Genomic DNA, 20,725 nt, shown 5'->3' on the forward strand with positions numbered 1-20,725 from the left:
GTGCAAAACTCATAAATGCCTGTTTTTAAAGTGAAACAATACTTTTAATTTGGAGTTGTATTATGAGAGAAGGCTGTGGTGTTCATGTTGTATATTTATGTTGAATTAGCAACATCTAATGGTTGACAGTCTGTAGTATCACAATGTTGTCTGACCCTCTAGCTGCAGCATTGTGTCAGATCTGCTCCACAATTTTCTTTTAACTTTGGCTCCATCTACAGTTCACCCAGAGAACTGCAGTCAGTCTACTGTAACCATCACTGTATGTTGAGGGCAAAGTTTAAGGACCAGTTCACCCAAATTAGAAGAAACCTCTTCTCTCTTTTACCCTCTACCTTTGCATACAGTTGTGGTTGTATGCGCTGAACCTTTGCGAATATCACTACTGAGACTTATACTATCACAATATAATTAAGTTTGAATAGAATTTTGTTTGTGCTGCCAAAGCATTGAAAAATGACATGAACAAAAAGCTAACTTTAAGTACTCATGCATATAGAAGCAGGGACAATAGGGAACTTAAAATAAAAATCCCTTTTTATTCAAAGCCTTTAAACCCAGATGTATACTACGCCCTCCTGGGGTCATCGGAGAAAAGAAAAATCTTAGTACACAGTTTACGACACCGAGGGCACGGTTTATAAACTGTGCGCACAGATTTCCGCATGGCTTTTTTTCTCAGCTGACCCCAGGGGGCTCTGTAGAGTACAACAAAGGTTCAAACCTATGGTTCACCCCATTCTGTTTAAAAAAATAAATAAAAATGAATCCATGAACAAGCCATGTAACCAATAAAGGCTTCTCATTATAAATTCCATATTGGTTAGTCCTGCTCCTCTAAATGTGAGTGCCTTAAGTTCTTTGACGAATGATTACAACAACCATAGGAGGAAGGAAGTAAGAAGTAGGGAAAAGTGGGTGCATCCTAAGAACCATTGAGCACACCTCTATTTTTCTGGACAGAATTATTCAGAGTTGCAAATAACAATTATTTTCATTAATCTGCTGGCTATTTTTGTGATTAATGGATTAATTGTTTTATCCACAAACTGGGATATGCCAATCACAATTTCCCTGAGCCCAAGGTTACATATCTTTTTTTTTTTTTTTTTTGTCAGTTCAAAAAGCAAAGATGTTTAGTTTACTTACATATAAGACAAAGGGAAGCAGCAAATCATCACATTTTTAGGAGTTGGAACGAGGGCATTCGTGACCTCTTTGCTTTTGCTGCTTATCAAAATAGTTGCTCATTCATTTTCTGTAAATCAATCGTCTAATCATTTCAGTTTTAAAATGACTACTCTCTAGAAACAATATCTTGGTTCCTCTTGACAATGCAGACCCCAGTGTCAACAGTCCATTAGGAACTTTTAACTCGTATCCACAACTACTAAGTCAGCTGCAGTTGAAGCAACTTTTCTCCTCATTCTACCTAAAATTCCCACAGTGCACCATTTCTAGGGCTTCAACTAACGAATACTTTAATAATTAATCCACTGATTATTTTCTCTATTAATCATATGGTCTACCCATCACAAGTTCCCAAAGTGATGTCTTAAAATGCTTTGTTTTAGATGACCAATTTACTATCATACACAACTAAGACAAGCAGAAAATATTCACATTTGAGGAGCTAAGAAGTGTTTTTGCCTTTTTTTTGGCTTAAAAACGACTTAAAAGATTAATCAATAATCAAAATAGTTGCTGATTAATGTTATGTTGATTGACTAATCCATCAACTCTGGATAATATGAGTTTTCATTAGGAACCGTTATCTACTGAAATTAGAAAATGAAATCTAGAACGAGGTTACAGTCTACTCATTCTGCCTACAGTTCCCACAATGCACCATGTCTAAGCTCATTTCGAGGAATTAAAAAGTGAAAACCAGAAATGTAAGCAAAAGGCTCAAATTCCCAACATGAACCCAACATTTTTATATTAATACCACACATGAGACTCCAGGAACTTCTTCTTCTTCTTCTTCTTCTTCTTCTATTATTATTATTATTATTATTATTATTATTATTATTATTATAATAATCAATTCGGGGTAACTGGGATGAGCCTGATTCTTGTTTTTCCTTTCAAAACATATTTGACAAAACAATGTCACTACAAAATCTCCAATTGAATGACAACGGAGCATACATTTGTTGAGGAGGATCGTGATATGACTGAAAGCTCCAGAACAGCTACAAATAGACCGTGTGGTAAGATTATTTTGTCAACTGCTGTTTCCAAGGCCAGAAATGAATTTTCAAACTCAACTTTTAAGCTTAAACAGGAACCACAAAAGTCCTTGAAATACAGGAAAAAATTGACATATGAACATCTAAAATTCCCTGATAATTTGCTGCTGAAGAAGATGATTCAGTATGATTGCTAGCTCCAGATCGGACACAAAATGAACCTCATGATGGTGAGATTGTTTTGTGAGGTATCTGTAATGTACATGTTAGGGTTGAGGTGCAGCTCATTCTGTCCAAACATCATTTTTGGTCACATAGCATCTTTAATACCACCATTATAATAATTAGGATATCAAAAGTATCGAGTATACATACATCATTTGCATTGTGGTACACAAATCTGAGCTGATTTATGTTTTTATATCTTTCATTCGTCGTTCTCAGGATCAACTTTTATTGTCTCGACATTGTGCTGATACATTGAATCGTCCTGAAGAACTTGACGCTATTTCAGGAAGGAGAACATTTAATTGGACATGTTGAGTAATATAAAAAGTTTTTTGATATTTCCAAATGTAACTTGAATCCTATAGTCTACTACTTTCCAATACCAATAGTCAAGAATCTTGATATAAGCCAAACTAGAATCCATGTCACCAAAAATCAAAGTACTTCAGGTAGGTTTTTTTCACCTACAGCGGTCTTGATATTCTGTAGTTTTTCTTCTCTTTTTTGCAGTAAAGTTCTTGAAGCTGTGGGAACAGTCTCTTGAAGCCATGCCTGTTTTTGTAACAGTCCCAGTAAATGGATTCTCAGGAGTCTGAAGATGTGTGTGTGTGTTCATGTGTATGTGTGTGTGTGTGTATTGGTTGAGGAAAATGGTGAAACACCTCACTTCCTCTCTCCTCCCACCACCTTCCATGGTCTCAATCTGTGATGCTGTCAGACGCTGGTGATGGAGGCCAGGCAGTTCGATGACTTCTGGAGTTTCTCAGGCTGTGTGGTGGGGGGTTCTGGGATGGCGCGAAAGCTGAATGGCAGTCCGATACTACTGGTGCCGATGTGGCCGGGGCTCAGCGCTGGATTCTGCCGTCTATTGCTTTCCACTATGCTGGATGTGTTGGATGCAAGGCTTTCACGCGTCCTGCACAAGAGACAACAGAAAGTCAAGTGTTTGCTTTTTAAATACATTCAATCTTATATTAGGTATAAGTGATTTCTTGTCTAGAAAGAGGAATACCAAAATGGATTGCAATTGTTTTAAAGTCTATTTTGCAGACTGAAGAAAAATGCAGATACATTGTAGATTCTGAGAATAATAAGAGCAAATTCCTTCCAGGTGTCCTTCATTTAAAAAATTCAAATAAGCACAAAGGCTTTTTTCATGCCATTCATCTTGGAAAATACAGTACATTAAAAATATATTAAAGAAAAATCCTAAATAGATCAAAGCAACTTAGTACACAAGTACACAATCATATTAATATAATACATTATAAATATTAGGGCAGCGACGATATGCCTTTGTCCCGATTAGATTCTTTCACGATACATGGGTGCCCATTCGATTTTCATTGTGATTTTTATTTATTGCCATTGTAGAAGTGTTGTGATTCGATAGTATTTTATAGTATTGAGTATTGCAATTTTCTGTTCCTTCTTTTCCAGAAATGAAAGTTTTAAAAATCTTTGCAAAAATCACAATACAATTTTCGATTATTAATTATTATTATTATTATTATTATTATTATTATTATTATTTTTTCCCACCCATAATAAATATTTGGCACATATGTGTGGTATATTTGCTATTTCTACATTATTTATTCTTCACATATTTAATCCCAATATTTGTCTAAATAGAACACTTTTTTAGGAGTGTACATATGTATTTTTTTTTTTTTTTATTCATGTGTTAAAGGGTTATTAGATTCATGATGGACCGAGAGCTGATGGCGCAGTGGAGATGACACGTGCCTTTGATGTGGGACCCCTGGGTTTGAATCCCACTCCCTGAGCAAGACACTTTACCCCTAGTTGCTCCAGAGGCGTGCGACCTCTGGCATATATAGCAATTGTAAATCGCTTTGGATTAAAGGGTCCACTAAATGACATGTAATATCTTCTGTGGCTCTGAAAGGAGCTCTAATACCCAGATTATGTCATGAGTTTTTTTTTTTTTTGTCTTGGAGTGCAATATTAAATTGGTAGAGTTAACTCTCGCTTAGATGATTCACAAGTGGTTCACCAATGTTAAACTGGTGCACTGTGATAATGTTTCAGTCAAGGAGCAGAAATAGCTTGCTAGCTAGTACATTTGTTTGTCTGATAAACTGATGTTTGCAGTTGTTTACATAAAGTTCAAACTATTAAGTAAACCATTTATACCGTAAATAAGTGGCTTGTTACTACAATTACTGTCTGCCAAGGTTAGTAAGCCATTTGCTGCTATCAAGATGAAGGGAATACAACTGTGTGATCTAAGCTGCTTTAAATACCATACATCATACACCAACCAACATAATTAATATAATTAATACATCATTGGAATACTATAAAGGTATTTGTTTATTAATTGGCATGAAACTGGTGGTAATAAAAGAAGTCTGAATCTGTCAAGACCTGAATTTGTAAATGCATCAACCTCCATACTTGAGTCACATGATGCCAACTGAGCAAACTTCATCAACTGAGGAAAACTGTGAGAACTGAATGCTCCAAAAAAGCAAGTAAGTGGACCTTAGTCCTGGGACCTCATTTATAAAACATATGTGCATAGATTCTATTCTGAAAGATTTTGTGCGCCAAAAAGTCAGAATTTTCATACGTGAAAACAAAATTCAGATTTATAACACCAAGGTGTTATAAATAACCTTGCTTAATCTTAATCAGAACAGGTGAAAGTGCTTGAAATGTAACAATTTTGTAACTGTGTGGGAATAGAAGGTGTAGAAAGACAACATTCCCACACACAGACACCTACAATCGGAGACACACACACACACACACACACACACACACACACACACACACACACAGACAGACAGACAGACAGACAGACACAGAAACACACACACACAGCAGGCCCAGTTAGGAGGACACAGTTAAGTTTCATAGCATCTACAATTATTAACTCTGGTCCAGTAGACCCGAACACCTCATATGTAATAGTTATGTATAGGGGGTTGTACCGTGTGCAGTCATTGAAAATAAGTTATTTATGTTCTTCACAGAAAATGGGCCAAGGCCAATGAGTTTGAATTAGAAATAACATAATTTTTCTTTATTATTAAAATTTAGAGTGTGCTCACATCAACAGATTCTCGCTCCCATCTCGTAAAATACGGACGTTTGGTCAGGTGCCTTTGTCGTTCTTATTGACGCTAAAAGTCTCCTTTAGCGTCCGCTGCACGTTGTGGGAGGATCCCCTGCCTCTCCCCGTTGCTGGCGGCCCCTCGCCAGGCGCCGCGACCGGCTTGGAAAGAACGGGATTGTTGGGTTCAGGAAAACAAAAACTGGGTTGGATTCGGAAAACGGGGACACCATCGGAGTTCACTAAAACGCAGTCTACAAAACCTTGGGAGCATTACGCACGATCACACGCATGGTCAAAAGGTTGCGGAAAACTGGGCACATTTTTTACGCATGAAAAATCTTTATAAATCCCGACTTTTGCAAGGAATGTTGCGACGGCAAATTTCACCCTGCTTCACGCTACTTTTTCTTGCGTAACAGGTTTTATAAATGAGGCCCCAGGACTTGAGTTAAGATAGTTAAGATATTTTATTGGCTTTAGAGCTTTCGGAGTTACCACCACTGTAAGTTTTAAAGTATTTTATGTTTCACTGTTTCTACTTGAGTTTACCTCCCACACTTTACCAATAATGCTGGATTAAGACTTGACATTTTAAGAGCAAAGAGTTTGAATCGTGACACGTGATAATACACATTCATTACAGTTAATTTGAGCAGATACCTAGGGGAGTTGAATCCACTGTCCACCGTGACACTGCTGCTGTCCATGCTGTCCAAACGGGCAGAGTGGGCCGACTTCTGGCTGCTGCTGTTCTCCGTCTCCTTGGGGCTCAGTAAGGTCAGATTGGTCTCCAGTTTCCGCTGCAGATCATGATCCTTCTCCCGCTCCAGTAGCCACTGCATGGTTCCCTCCCCACCACCACCACCACTGCCTCCACCGTTACCACCCACTTCCCCGTGTTCTTTGTTGTCGTCTGCCGTCGCCAACTCTTTGTGCGAGTCCTCCTCTGCCTCTTCCTCTTCCTCATCATCTGATACATTATAATAGTCAAAAGAGGCGGAGGGGACTGTTGGCTCTAAGCAGCCCTGTAAAACTGCCGGTGACGCTGAGGAAGTGGCTGAATTGGAAGGCTGCTGGGGCTCAGGATTGTCTAGGGCCTCTGTTGATTTGGCATGTGAGGCTTTCCGCAATGTGCCGGACTTGGTGTAGCTGCTGTCCACGTAGCCTGTGGACAAGGCATTGTGTGGAGGTTTGAACAAAGTGTCCTTGCTGAAGATCTCTTTCCTCTTGATCACCATACCGCCTCCTCCCCCTCCGGGATCTACATTGTGTTGGTGTGGCGTCAAACGGGCATTTTGCACCGGCTCTGGCGTCTGGTTTGGCGTCAGTCGCACTGAGCCGTTCTGTCCCTTTGCTGCCGACAAGTCCTCTTTGTACTCCATCGTGTGAGGAGAGGTGAGGTGAGGCGTTTGGCGGTCAGCCGGAGAGCCCTTTCGGAGTCCCCCTGATGAGGTTAATGTGTCATATTCTGATTTTGCCTGAGGCGAAGGGGCAGTTAGGATTGTTTCATTTGACGTATTGCACTGGAAGTACTCATCTGTCGAGGGCTTAGGAGAAAGTCCCATTAGCTCATTGTACGATGGCAAGCTGTCTCTGCTTTTGTTCCTCTCCATTGTACTCCGGATCCTTGACTCGTCCAAACTCCCTTTCCCCAAATCAGGCACATTAAAATCAGAGTGGAACTTAGCAGCAGAGAACATGATCCTTGAGTAGTGGGAGGACTTCTGCGTGGCGCGCAGGGTGCCGTCATCAGTGTAGTAATGACTACGCTCCTCAAGAGTGGGTTCAAAGTCGTCTGGCGCCCCCAGTGACGGGCCCTTGAGGGAGTTGTCCATGGACCGAGAGCGCTCCTTGGCTTGATCTGACCTCTCGTGACGCGACTTCCTGTCCTGATTGTGACTGTGACTTCTTTGCACTCGGGACTGGCACGTCCCGCGAGACGGCTCTGGGAAGGGCATCTCTGTCCGTCTCTTCGCTAGCTCCCCAGACACGTCCCACTCAGGGGTAACAGGGCAGTACGATTCAGTAATGTTGGGGTTGCTATGGACCAGATATGTTGCGCCTCCACTTCGCCTGCGCTCCACGGTGTACATGGCCTCCCGAGGTGAGCGAACTAACGAGTGGCTAAAGAAGCGGTAATCCCTTTCCATGAACAAAAGGTCCCAGTTCGAACCCTCAGATGGGTCTCCCCTGGAGGTTCGGGGCTTGCTATGTGAGCGGGACTTGCCATGTGGGGCCCTCCTGTGGCCCCTCCCCCTCCTGCTGCGTGCACTGTGCTGGGCTGAAGACGCCGCCTTGTTCTTCTGCGTACGCTCCTCCTCCAGCCTCTTCATCACAGCCGTGTGCCTTGCCACATTCTCCACCGTTAGGTCAGGGTTGATTCGACGGATTATCTCCATCTCCACCTCGCGGGGAATGGCCGTGATTGGCACTTCCTCGTCACGAAGAGGCCACTCCTCTGGGGGGAACTGGGCTGAGAAGGTGGCCAGATGCCTCATTTTGTCTTTCTTGAAACTCAGTCTGAAGAGCCTGAGACCGAACCTTTTGGATTGTTTCTCACCACTACTTCCTTCTTTCTTTTTGGTCAGAGTGTCACTTTTAAAAGGGAAAGAAGTGATGCTTTTGCTCTTATCAGCAGCAGGCTCTTGAGGCGGCGGTTGCTGGACAGGAGGGGAAGTGGGAAGAGGGGGATAAGGGTATGACGGCGGTTCTCCTCGGTGCTCCTTGGCTGACGTGCTTGGTAGAGGTTCCCCGCCATTGTGATCCTTGGGGGGCTTGCTTTGATGAGAATCTCCCCTATGCTCCTTTGGTGACTTACTGCTGTGAAGTCTGGACGAGTCTTCGCGATAGTTATATGAGTCATTGTGATTCTTTCGAGGAGGCCTCTCTCTCAGGCAGCCAGGTGTGGATGGTGTTACGTTGCCAGACTGAGGCGAAGTGCATTGCTGAGGTTGCTGCTGTTGTTGTTGTTGTTGTTGTTGTTGTTGTTGTTGCTGCTGTGACTGTTGCGGTTGGCGCTCTTGCAGCCGATCATCCAGGTGATACCACTTGTTGTTGGTTCTGATGAGGGAAGGAGTGATAAAGTAGGTCTGGGGAGTGACAATGAAGTAGCCCTCTGGAGTTGGGTAGATCTTCCTCTCTCGCACCAGCATGTTCAGGGTATGTCGCAGAACCTCTGAGCTGGGTGTAGGCACGCCTGCAGGAAACACAGATCGGACAAATATATTAAAATTTATATAAAAAAAAAACATTTTGAAAAGTATATTGGGAATGCGGGGACAATTAAAGACAGTAAAATAATCAAAATGACCAGATAGTTGAAGAAAAAACCATGAGATTTCTTTGTCTTGCGCAATGTGAGAGAACTGCTACTACTGTAGAAAATCATGGTGAAAGCTCAAAAACAAAACCAGACAAACCCAGCTTGTCAAGCAAAGATAGAATAACAAAAATATCTTGAGGACTATATTAATATGAATAAAATACTTGCAACATGTTTCAGTCACCCAGTGCATGTTTAAACATAAATTAAAATGTATATCATATATATTTCATATCAGAGGCATATTAAATACACTAAATAAATAAATAAAATTAGGAGTGAAATATGGGACTGGGTGAGGATGATGTGAGGTTTCTTCAGAGCATGACTGAACTCTAAACTGGTTAAAAACGAAAAGCCAACTAATTAAGACATTCTTTGAAAATGTAACTAACCTTTCCCTTAAATTTCCCATCACAGTTTTTTTAAATAAAATAATTGCATATTCTGCATCTTCATATTCAATCATTTCATTCACGCTATATAATGCTTTTGTGGAATGAAATTTTCAAAACAAGGTTTTTCATAAATGCATCATAACATGTAGAGATATTGCAGATGTATGTTTTATTTACATTTCTCTAAATCTTAGCTTGACATATTTAGTATGTTTGGAAACATGATCGCACTAAAATTCAAGCTTGAATGAATGACCATGAAATAGGCCTAGCTTTTCTTTTTCTTTTTTCTTTTTTAAAGCATTTCTTAAAACGAATAATGAATCATAATCTTTTTTTTAAATCTCTAAAAATATATTTCTTTATCACAGGTCTTTTCTGCACCTCTTTAAAAAAGTTTTAGGTCAGTTTTACACAGCATCATTTGTTGACGAAGCTAACTTTTCTTTAATTTCCCCCTAACACAGCTCCCATAAATCCTCATGCAGTTTAAAGAATGTCCATGACTTGTATGTCTACTATAATACTGACATTATAAAACGATCTGAGATTTAATCTGTATGTAAAAACAAATGGTACTCATTAAACTAAACCATCCCATTCAAAGATGACTACTGAGGATATTTATTCAGTCACCTCAAAAGCTTCGCTTAAAAAATGACCGAATCAACATTAAAAGTAGTTCATTTAAATAACACCATTCATAACCTTTATGGTCTAGCATGGTCTTGTGTTGCCTGACATTACATCACCCCTGTGTTAGTTTTTTTTTTTTTTACACAGAAATGATGCAACCTTTAAGTTGAACTCCTTTCCACTGTGCATGGCATCATATAGAAATAAAGATGAATTTGAGGGAAGAAGTAGATTTGACTGACAAATCATTATACAGAGGTTAAACCTGTGCTTTTAAACTTTGTGTTTGGATACATTTAAGGCTTGACCAAAAACACATCATTTTGTTTTAATATTAATAATACTCAGTGTTTCCCACACACCGACTAATGTGTGGCGGTGCATCGCACTATCAACACCGGCCGCCGCACATTCGTTATTGTAATTATTATTTTTTAAACGCTATTTAAAACACGTTCAGCTGCATTTCCTTTAACTGTTCTCCTCCGTCTCTCTGTCACTTGTATCTCGCTCACGTACACACACACACACACACACACACACACACACACACACACACACACACACACACACACACACACACACACACACACACACACACACACACACACACACAGCTCCTCCCACTGTGCGGTGTTTGGTGTGTTTGGTGTTCTTAGCCCCCAACGTCACCTTCCAGGCAGCGTGGCAATGGTTATGTTTAGGGTTAAGGCCATAGACTGTATATATTAGTGGACAGCCCATCCGGTTTCGCAAAGTGCTGCAAATGCGGAAGTGCCTTAAAGCTGCATTCTATCTGAATTCCAACAGGGGGCGACACGTGCGGTTGCAAAAGGAGGTCGGTTTCTGTAGAAGTCTATGAGAAAGTGACCCACTTCTCACTTGATTTATTACCTCAGTTCACATTTTCTTGAAGAGTTTATGGTCTCAATCGCTAGTTTTAAGTCTTCTGCAACACAGAATGATGTTCATTTTTTGAATTATGGTCTCGTTGATTTTAAAATCGGCGATAAAGCAGGGGGTGTTTTAGGGCGTGGCTATGATGTGATTGACAGTTCGCGGTCTGTCAATCATGACGTTTAGCCATTGACATATGGGTTTAGCAAAGCTTATCCAAGTCCTGTCAACTTCAGCTTTCTTCGTAGTGACTTTGACACTTTGGTCGCCTAATAATATCTTGTTCAGCGTTCGGTTGGACGACAAGACACTCAAAGGAGTCGGCGGTTCAGTTTTTCTGGTAAGTAACGTTAATTTTTTTAAATACTGCTTTTCGTTAGCGAACGTTAGCATCCCAATTAATATCAGTTTGCTAGCTAGATTGCACCTTGCTAACAAAGCTAGCGGGCTAACGTTATGCAGACCTTATAAACGGATTCAAACAGTGGCGATTTCTTTAAGACTGCAAGGGAAGCTCAGCTTCCCCTAAAATGTCTAAAATTTAAATGGTCATGTACTATTGTGTTAACATTTTATTGACTAAAATGCGTTAGAATACGTTCATCTCGAAGACGAGTTGGTTCAGAATTGGCTGACTCGATTTGCTTCTCATACATTCCCGTAGCGTCTCAGTGCATTTCCCCGTTGAAGCCTAGCGTCCGTTGACTTCAATGGGGCTGCTTTGAGCAGTTTTTTTCAGCGCTTCGAAACTAGACGGTCATTGGATAAATGCTGCGATTATGTCCCGCCCACGGACGCTCAGCGTCTCTGGGGGTCAATGGAGCAGGGGGCTGGCCTGGACGCTGGGCTTCTGCGTGATGATTGGAGGGTCTGTCGAAGGACTGTATCTCCTTTTGATTGACAGCGATTTTGTACTATAAAAACTCGCCGAAGCTGTTCAACTTCAAGCAGAGCTCAGCTCAGTCCCATCGCGGATTTTACAAGTCTAGTTGAAAGACGAACTGCTGCAACCTGTTTCTTGGTATTTGCCTGGCGAAATTGCTAGCCAATTTTCATCATACATTTCATACAATTATACACCACATTCCTTGTTTCAGTTTAACCTAATTCCTACATTTCCTCCTTCGAGTTTAATATCGTTTTGTTAGATGTTTGTTCATTCATACAGTAGGCTAGGCTAGTGTTGTAGGGGTGAACTAGCCAGCTAGCAAACTGCACACGATGGCAGACACTGCTAATATTGTCGACCTGATTTTGGCGAAGCCATTTGAAAGTCTTCCTTACGAGGAGAAACTTAGAATTAAACAGCAGGGTTATATCAACACTTAAGATTGATTTAGTGCAAAAGACAGGGCAAAGTAACAGGTCTGTTCAGCTCTCCTGGTAGGACAGAGTTAGCTGGCTGTGCTGTGACCTTATATACTGTCTATGGCTGTGACAAAGAAAATACTGCTGGCCATTCCTCTTGATGAAACCTTCCCATGGATATTATAAATTATTATAATAATTACATTATTATTTATTATTATTATATAATTAAATTATTGCATTACTATTATATATATATATATATATATGTATATACACATACATATATATATATATATATATATATTATAATATTAACATAACTAAATGGACAATTTGTATGATGTAGGCCAAAAATGAGCTTCCCCTTTTTGAATGACCAGCAGCCGCCACTGGATTCAAATATATATTACATATACAGTCGTATACAGTAGCTATGCATAACGGTCTCGCCGGCGATCTATTTTTAACCATATGTGGTGTTATTGCTAATCGATGCACATGTCTCCTAACCCGGAAGCTAACACTACCATTAAATGTAATGGTAGCTAATGTTAGCTTAAAATCAAAGCCTGATATAGTTAATGCTGCTGGTGCAAAGTCATATTAAACCCTATATTCGCACGCGGGATTAGAATACTTTTGGGACTGCGTGTGATTTAGAAATTACCCCCTCACATCTGAGTTTCGTGTGGCGCATTCGCACAGGACAAGCAGAGACTGCTTTTACTTGAATATACTGAAATATATGTTCCTGCCCGAGAGTTGGGCAACGTTACCCGGAGGTGCCCGAAGGACAGGCACATAATATCATCCCCGCCACAGCGGCACCCACACAGCATCACCGTCACCCTCACCCTCGGACAAAGCTGCGGGGGGGAACGCGTGGACTCGGAGACGGAGGTCTCTGGGCGGGGCAGTGGGCCAGAATATGCGTTGATGCTGTTACACTGATGTCTTTCTTCCACTTACTGTAGTTGTGTCTGCTAATCTATTTGAAGACCTTCTGTCAGCACATTAGTCTGTTTTAAGATGAGTCACATACATGTTACATTCTATATTTACAAGTGCTGTTTATTACCAAAATGTACATTAAAAAAGTGTTGCGTACAATACACATTGTCTAAGATAAATTTGACATGTAGGAGTAGGTTTACTTAATACTGCATGTCCTCAACTGAAGCATAGATTCATGTACAAGCGCATATATTAATATAATTCATTGTGATCTACCATGCCTTAACTACATGTTTGTCTATTACAAACATTTGCCTGTCCTTATCCTTTCTCTTGTGCCTCAGCTGCCATTGGAACCTGACTCCTGCTACCGCTTCACTCCTGCCATCCGCCGGTGCAGACAGCCACCCCCACTGGACCCCCCCCACCACTAGCCGGCCTACTGTCTTCCTCTGACGGACCTGCTCCTTCCCAGAAACCACCGACCCGTTCTCCATCCTGGAAACTTTGACGTGCTTTTCCCCCCTCAGAAACCTGGACTCGATACTTCAAATAAAACCTGTTAATTCACACTGCGTTCTGTTCACCATTCAGCACTTTAGAAATATGTATAAGGCATATAATTGAGATATTTTATGTATAGGATTAAACTGTTAGAATTAGATAGACATTGCATGTCCTTGTATGGTTTTTAGTTTTCATACATTAAAAATGTCAGTGCAGTAAATATAAGATACATTGATTTAATTATTACATTGAATAAGTTGTTTATTTTTTCTTTGCAATTTGTGATCATACTTTTGTTATAATGAATTTACAATAACCCTACACAGATTAAACAGCACCTAGTGGATTTTCAATTACCTACTAAACACTTGACTAGGTATTTGAAATATATTTAAATATATAAATTAATCTAAAAGGATTTTGGTGAAGTGTTTTCATGGTGATTAAAATTGACAAGTACATAAAGACACAAGAAAAGCACAAACTACATTTTGCTGATCCTTTGTCAACATTCAAGTAAGTATGGTAACATTTAAGAAATCATTTGTTGATTAAAGCCCAAATAGAAACTTTAAATCAATTACAAATTCTATCAAATTACCAATGTCTTGTATGACTACAATACTATATGTTCCTATAGTTACTTCAGAAAAACAACAAATGTAGCTTTAGAAAGACCTTTATTTCACATTGAAATGGGCATTAACTTCAAAAACTACATAAACCAAGAAATAAAAGCTGCCTTTACAATTACAGTGAGCATAGTGTGACAGTCTGTTGGTTGTCTGTATGCACAGTGGAAAAAGAAAAGTAACTATTACTTAATTCTGAGGAATTGGGTTGGGTGCACATGCCATCGTGGCTCTCCACACTCCTATTTCTGAAAGAAAGAAAAAGTGTCATCAATTTCCATTTGAGCCCCTCATAGTTAAATATATATGCACACTAGCATGTAACTGTACTTCATTAATTATCTAGGAGAATACAGATGAATTAACAACAGTGTATTGTTCTTTAGTGTAACTTTAAGTCAGTTAAATGATCTTATTTCTGCTAACGTTAGCTCTTAAAAGCATGCAAAGGCAGTAGCAAGACTTTATCGGTGCTTTATGGTTATTACAGTTAGCCAAACGTTCTAATAAACTTGGTTAAACATTTGCTAATAGTTAGCGTTAGATAATGATAAGCATTGACAATCACCGTTTCGTAGCTAAACTTCAATTTGCAGAAAATTAACGTTAGGATGTTTTACCATAAGTGGCTAGCTAACGTTACAGACAACATGGTAACATCAGATACATTTACTTTACAATATGACTCCTCTTATATGACTATGGGGCAAAGATATATTTAAAACCTAGTTAAACAAAAGCTGCTACATGTATTATGTATGCTAGCTTTCAGCAGAAGTTGCATCCAGATTGCCAGTGAACGCGTGTGTAACGTAGAACGGTGTAAGCAGCGTTGCTAACTCAAAAAAGAAATAAAGTCAGATACCGCCCAACTGTTCACGGCTCCCCTCACCTCCTCCTTCGAAGTCTAAAAACGTCACATCCCGCAAACAAGGATGGCCGCTCCATAAACGCAAACTCGACGACTCATATCAGCTCTCCACAAACCAATGGGTGACGTCACACATGCTCTGTCCATTAATATTAACAGTCTATGGTTAAGGCATGGGTTAAGGTGAGGGTTAGCTGCCTGGAAGGCGACGTTGGAGGCTTAAAACACCATCGAGCCCACCGTGCACACAACGTCTGTCTCCATAAAGGAGAGAAGACGGCTGGCGAAATTCACAAGTTCACGAAAGGTTGGTATCTATCTTGTGAACACCTTTACACAATCGCACACTAAAAAGTGCTATAAAAATATTTTATATTTTGAATACAATGTTGTCAGTGTGTTAGCGTTGGAGTCCCGACCCAACTCTTAGCAAACAAGCGGTTGTGCCTGCTTTAGAAAGTTAACTAGTCGCAAGTTTGCGGTAAAATGCAGTTGGGTTGTCGAGGTCAAAACACTATAGCAGCTGTGAATCAAATAAACGTATTATAAATAATGTTATGTCATTGTTTTACTCTTACACTGAATGTTTGCTGCTTAAATCCAGATGAGTATTGAAAAGTATTTTCCGCGACGGAAAAAGGCACGTGTTGAGGATAAGGACCAGCCTGAACAGAGCTGAACAGACCGACCAGTGTAATTAGTTATGTTATTAATTTGTTTACAATATTTTCAAGGTCACGGAGAGAAAGCCATAGATTCGTTAGTCATTGAAGTAGGAGAGGAGGACCACATCGCTCATTTTTTGGTAACTGAGTGATGCAAATTGCTTTCTAATCTGTGGGAAACACTGATACTAATAATAATTAGATAGGATAATTTAACAACATAAATGTGCTATTTGCATGATGTCACCAAATTCAAGTTTATCATTTAATACAGGTCTGGGGTCTCATTTATAAACGTGGCATAGGCACAAAACGGGGCTGAAAATGTGCATACGCCACTTCCCACGCAAAGGTTGTGATTTATAAAAAACAAACTTGACGGGAGAATGTGCGGTCCTCCACGCAAACTCTGACCCATGTGTACGCACATTTTGGAGACAATGGGAATTGGCGACGCAGATGGTGAAGTGGTGAACTGAAGTCAGACTGCAGAAAGTAAATGGGAATAAGATTACTCGTAATATTTTCAAGTATGCCTCACGCACATTTTTTCACTCCATATCATCTACGTTACCATGAAGATGAAATCCAGCAGTGTTATTTGCGCTTGATACTCGTTCAATAAACATCTCCGACTCAAATCTTAAATAAAAATTTGTTCTTAATATTTAATCGCCGCTGTCTCACCGCCACATTGTCTGCTACGGAGCCCAGGAGGAGGGAATGGCCCGACTGCATGGAATACAGGATATTATCAAATACCCTACCATTAGATGATGGCAGAGCACAGTGTAAATAACTAACTATGTCTTAAGTACTGTGCATATATCATCAAATGTCAAAGTCTGGAAATACAGCCGTTAAGCTCTCACGCAATCGTTACCCTTAAAGTCCAAACTTTAATACTGTTTGTGACAAAACCTGCATGAAGAAAAGTGTATTTGCCTATTACACTTTATTTTGTCTTCAATTTGTATCTCTGGGTGGGGGATACCACTAGTTGATGCTGTGATTTTGGCAAGGTGTTATCAATCACTGTAATTGTTGTAAACCTATAAGTAGGGTGGTGATGGGGCAGTGGATATGACACATGCCTTTGGTGTGGGAGACTTGGGTTCGATTCCCACTGCGATACATCAACCAACGTGTCCCTGGCGTGCGACCTCTGACGTATATAGCAATTGTAAGTCGCTTTGGATTAAAGCGTCAGCTAAATGACATGTAATGTAATGTAAAGTACAGCGGTGACCCCCGTGCGTAACGCTGCATGATGGGACTGCTGGCCCTGCAGGAGGACTATGCCAATGGAAGAATCAGGAGAAAAACAGACTTCAAACTGAGCTCTTGGATCTATGTACTGAATTGGGTCCAAATACAGGTCCTCGCCACTCTGTGGGGCAACCGGCTGTTTCCAGAGGGAAAAGGCAGACAGCTATATTTTTATAAATATTCTATATAATCTTCAACTTTATCACTAAAGCTTGTTTGGATATAATATAGTTCTGTTAAATCTAGGTGTGGTATAGCGAAGCTGTCCCTGATTGCCGTAATACCTGCCGTTTTGGACGGTATTATTAATATAGGTAGTCTCGTTTACCTACACTGTGCAAGAACCGGCCAAAATTATAATTCAATTTGCAGCAATTCACCAGCATCCGAAGTTTTTTGTCTTCCTGATTATAAATCTGATTTTATTTTTTCAGCCATTTTTGGCTTTTGGGTGTAGGTACACTTTTATTAAGGGTCCTATGCACAGTTTTATAAATGAGACCCCTGGTTATTTTAAATAAACTCATTGAGTTTCTTGGAATCTCTTTTACAGAATATCCACAACACAGAATCATACATGTAGAGTAGGGCTGGGTACCGAACGTCGATACTTTTATGGTATCGAAAAAAATATTCCAATCCTATGAGTATCGAAAAATTCTTTATCTTCGGTGCCAAATTTCGGTTCCAAAAGCGTCTTAGCGTGTAAGCGCAAGCTTATCTGTCCTCTCTGCATATTGACACAGAGCCGGGATTCAACCGAAAACACACACATAACGCAACGGAGAGGTGCGGACGGAGTAAACTGTCTGCAGTTTTGTTGAAGTCACAGAGAGTCAAGGTTGGTTTCAAGTGTGGTTACAGTTTTTAAAACTTCACGCAGACAGCGTTTGCTGCGATATGATATTAATGGCGCGGAGCCGAACGGTCGCGGTGCGTTACGTTCCACTTCCTCTTACAAGCAGCCACAACGGTGGTTTCTCTGCCCTGATGACTGACTGACAGGCTGAGCTTGCAAGGCAAGGCACTTTTATTAATGTTACTCTGAGTGAGCAGTTTTACCAGATTTTTTTAATTTTGATAACCGTTTTGATTCACAATTAAGGTGGAAATAAAAGCTTTGTGTTTAATGTATTTTTGTTGATGTTGAAATGGATTTTAAAACATATGGTATCGAAAAAAGTATCGTTAGGAATCGGTATCGAAACTGAGGTATCGAAATTGGCACCGGATCGAAAGATTCTGAACGATACCCAGCCCTAATGTAGAGTAGGGGTCCCACAAGGCTCCATACTTGGTGCAATCCTGTTTACACTGTATATGATCTGCCAGAGGCATGTAAAAATGTTGATGTCCTGGGGCCCGTTTCAGTAAGGTTTACCAAATTCTGAGTCTAACCCTGATGTCTGAGTTGATTTACCCTGAGATGGGAAACTCTGAGGTTTCGGTTTCAGAACAGCTGATATGAGTTGGTTCACGCGCGTGCACCACCACAATAAAAAGGCAGTATGAATGGAGCCATGATACTACGATTCGCCATGGTAACAACCACAAACAAACTGGTCGGCGGAAATACTCATGCACACAAATAGCGAGTTAAAAAAACAACACAGCGGCTGATGCAAAAGAGAGAATTTGCGTGGGAGAAAATTGCTGCTAGAGTAAATGCGTTAGTTCCGATATAGTGTATTAATATATTTAATCATAAGTATATATTACTGGTGAAATGGTATTGAACCTATAATGTATTTAATTTAGGTGCAATACTGCGGACAAAAAAGTAGGCCTACTAATCCCATTCTGAGGCTGCAGCACCATCATTAACAGAATTATAATTCATAATCTTTTATTTCAAAGGGTTTACATCATTCACCTGTAATACTGTGGAACTCGTTGAAAAACGTTTAAAAAACATTTCAGAGCGAGTCACACTCTTCTGACAGCGCTTTGCTATACAGTGGCTTTACTAAAATGTTCCGCATCACCAATGCTGTAAAGAAAACTGCCGTTTGCAAAAAAACGTAATGCGACACAAATAATCTGCTGGGATGTAAGAGCATAAAATGGGTGACGTTAGTGATATGAGGACGGATAAGGTTATGTAGGCTGCATAACTGATAGACTGGGAAGAAAAACGATACCGCTCAAATAGGAAGTTATCTGAAAGTTAAAATGTCGGGGCTTCAATATCATCTCCCGACATATAACACCCTGCGAAGTAAAGCAAAAGTAATACATCTTCTTCATCAACGGGGTCGTCGACAAAAGGAAATGTCACGTGTTAAAAAAAAAAAAACGTTTTATAGTCTGCCTAACATGGTTAATAAACCAACCCTGTTTTTTTTATTCATGCAGATAACAAACTGTGCTAAAATGCGCCTGATACAGACTGAATGAATGAATGAGGAAATGAAAGCGCACTGTGTCAGAGGGAGGAGACTGAGAGAAGAAAACCTGCTCCCGACCAGGTTAGGTTCACAGGCTCAGTTACCATAGTAACTGGCTCTGAGGTTAAGTTCTGTCTCTTTCTGAAACAGAAAACCTAGAGTTTCCTTCAACTCAGAGTTTTCACTAAACCTGCTTTCTGAAACGGGCCCCAGATGTATGCAGATGATGCTGTAATCTTTACACATGCTAAGAACTACCAAGAGATAGCATCCACACTTACATCTGCAATGGCTCACATTGATGATTGGCTCACTAAGTCATGTCTCTACCTAAACACCAAAAAAACTGTTTGTATGGCGTTTACCAAACAAAACATGAAGGTGTCACATTCTAATGTGTTCCTTAGAGGACAGGAGCTTGATATTGTTAATGAATTCAAGTACCTAGGAGTCATATGACTCAAGTTAGGCCATTTCTTGACACCAAAGCTGCCAAGTTGTTCTTATATGCTATGATCTTTTCACATATTGAGTATTGTTTTACAAACTGGTCATTAACTAGCACAACTACTCTTAAAAGCAATGGATCTCTGTTTAAGAAAGCCATAAAAACGTTTGATAAAAAGGCATTGTCAATTCACCATTGCTATATCTTCGAGAGACAAAAAATGTTAAGCTTTGGAAATTTTAAACATTTCAAGTATGCTTGTTTGGTATATAAAGTGTTACATACTCTTGCAATCTTGTCTGCATGGCTTTTTCCAAAGACTTGAAAGCGGAGGTAGTACACGGGCCGCTGTAAAAAGGGACTGTGTGATACCATTTAGACGCACCACTTCTGGACAAAACATATTGTCAATAATAGGAGGTAAACTCTGGAATAGCTTGCCCCTCCCAATAAGAGAGTGTCCTACATTCAATAGCTTTTAAAACTCACTTAAAACTTCTAGAAAACCAGAGATACACTCACTTTTAACTGTCACACATTTCATCACCCATACACTTTCACTGTTAAACTGAATGCAGTATAGCGGTGGATGAATAATGTCTTTATCATCTTGTATTTTTGTTTTTTTTGTTTGTTTTGTCAATTTATATGTCACCATTATGTGTACCTTTGTAATGTATAGTGAGTGAGTGCTGTATGACTGCTGGCTGTCTCTATGTTAGTCCTATGTCACCTGCCTAGGGACTGCAGATAAAAAGTAGTTATTTTTACTAATTCTGGCATATTTACATGGTGTTTTTATACAACAATCTTCATAAATATGCATGGTCCCTACCAAATAAACCAATAAAATAAAAACATAATTTATTCATAGCCATAAATCAATATGTATATATTACTTGTCACTGGTGAAGAAAACC

At 39.9% G+C, this 20,725-nt stretch overlaps 1 protein-coding gene across 2 annotated transcripts in view; it reads right to left on the minus strand.

Annotated features, from left to right (window-relative positions):
• Nucleotides 1–2,495: 2,495 nt before the first annotated feature.
• stox2a (storkhead box 2a) overlaps nucleotides 2,496–20,725 on the minus strand; it is a 28,414-nt gene continuing 10,184 nt past the window's right edge. For both annotated transcript variants that reach the window (XM_039820423.1, XM_039820497.1), the window contains exons 3-4: nucleotides 6,169–8,704; nucleotides 2,496–3,336 (exon numbers count right to left, since the gene is read on the minus strand). In XM_039820423.1, coding sequence (XP_039676357.1) covers nucleotides 3,135–3,336; nucleotides 6,169–8,704 — 2,738 coding nt within the window. In that variant the 3' untranslated portion in view covers nucleotides 2,496–3,134. The remainder of the gene's footprint in view (nucleotides 3,337–6,168; nucleotides 8,705–20,725) is intronic.

This window comes from Perca fluviatilis, chromosome 1 (genome assembly GCF_010015445.1).
Source record: "Perca fluviatilis chromosome 1, GENO_Pfluv_1.0, whole genome shotgun sequence".
In the NCBI taxonomy this organism is placed as follows: domain Eukaryota; kingdom Metazoa; phylum Chordata; class Actinopteri; order Perciformes; family Percidae; genus Perca; species Perca fluviatilis.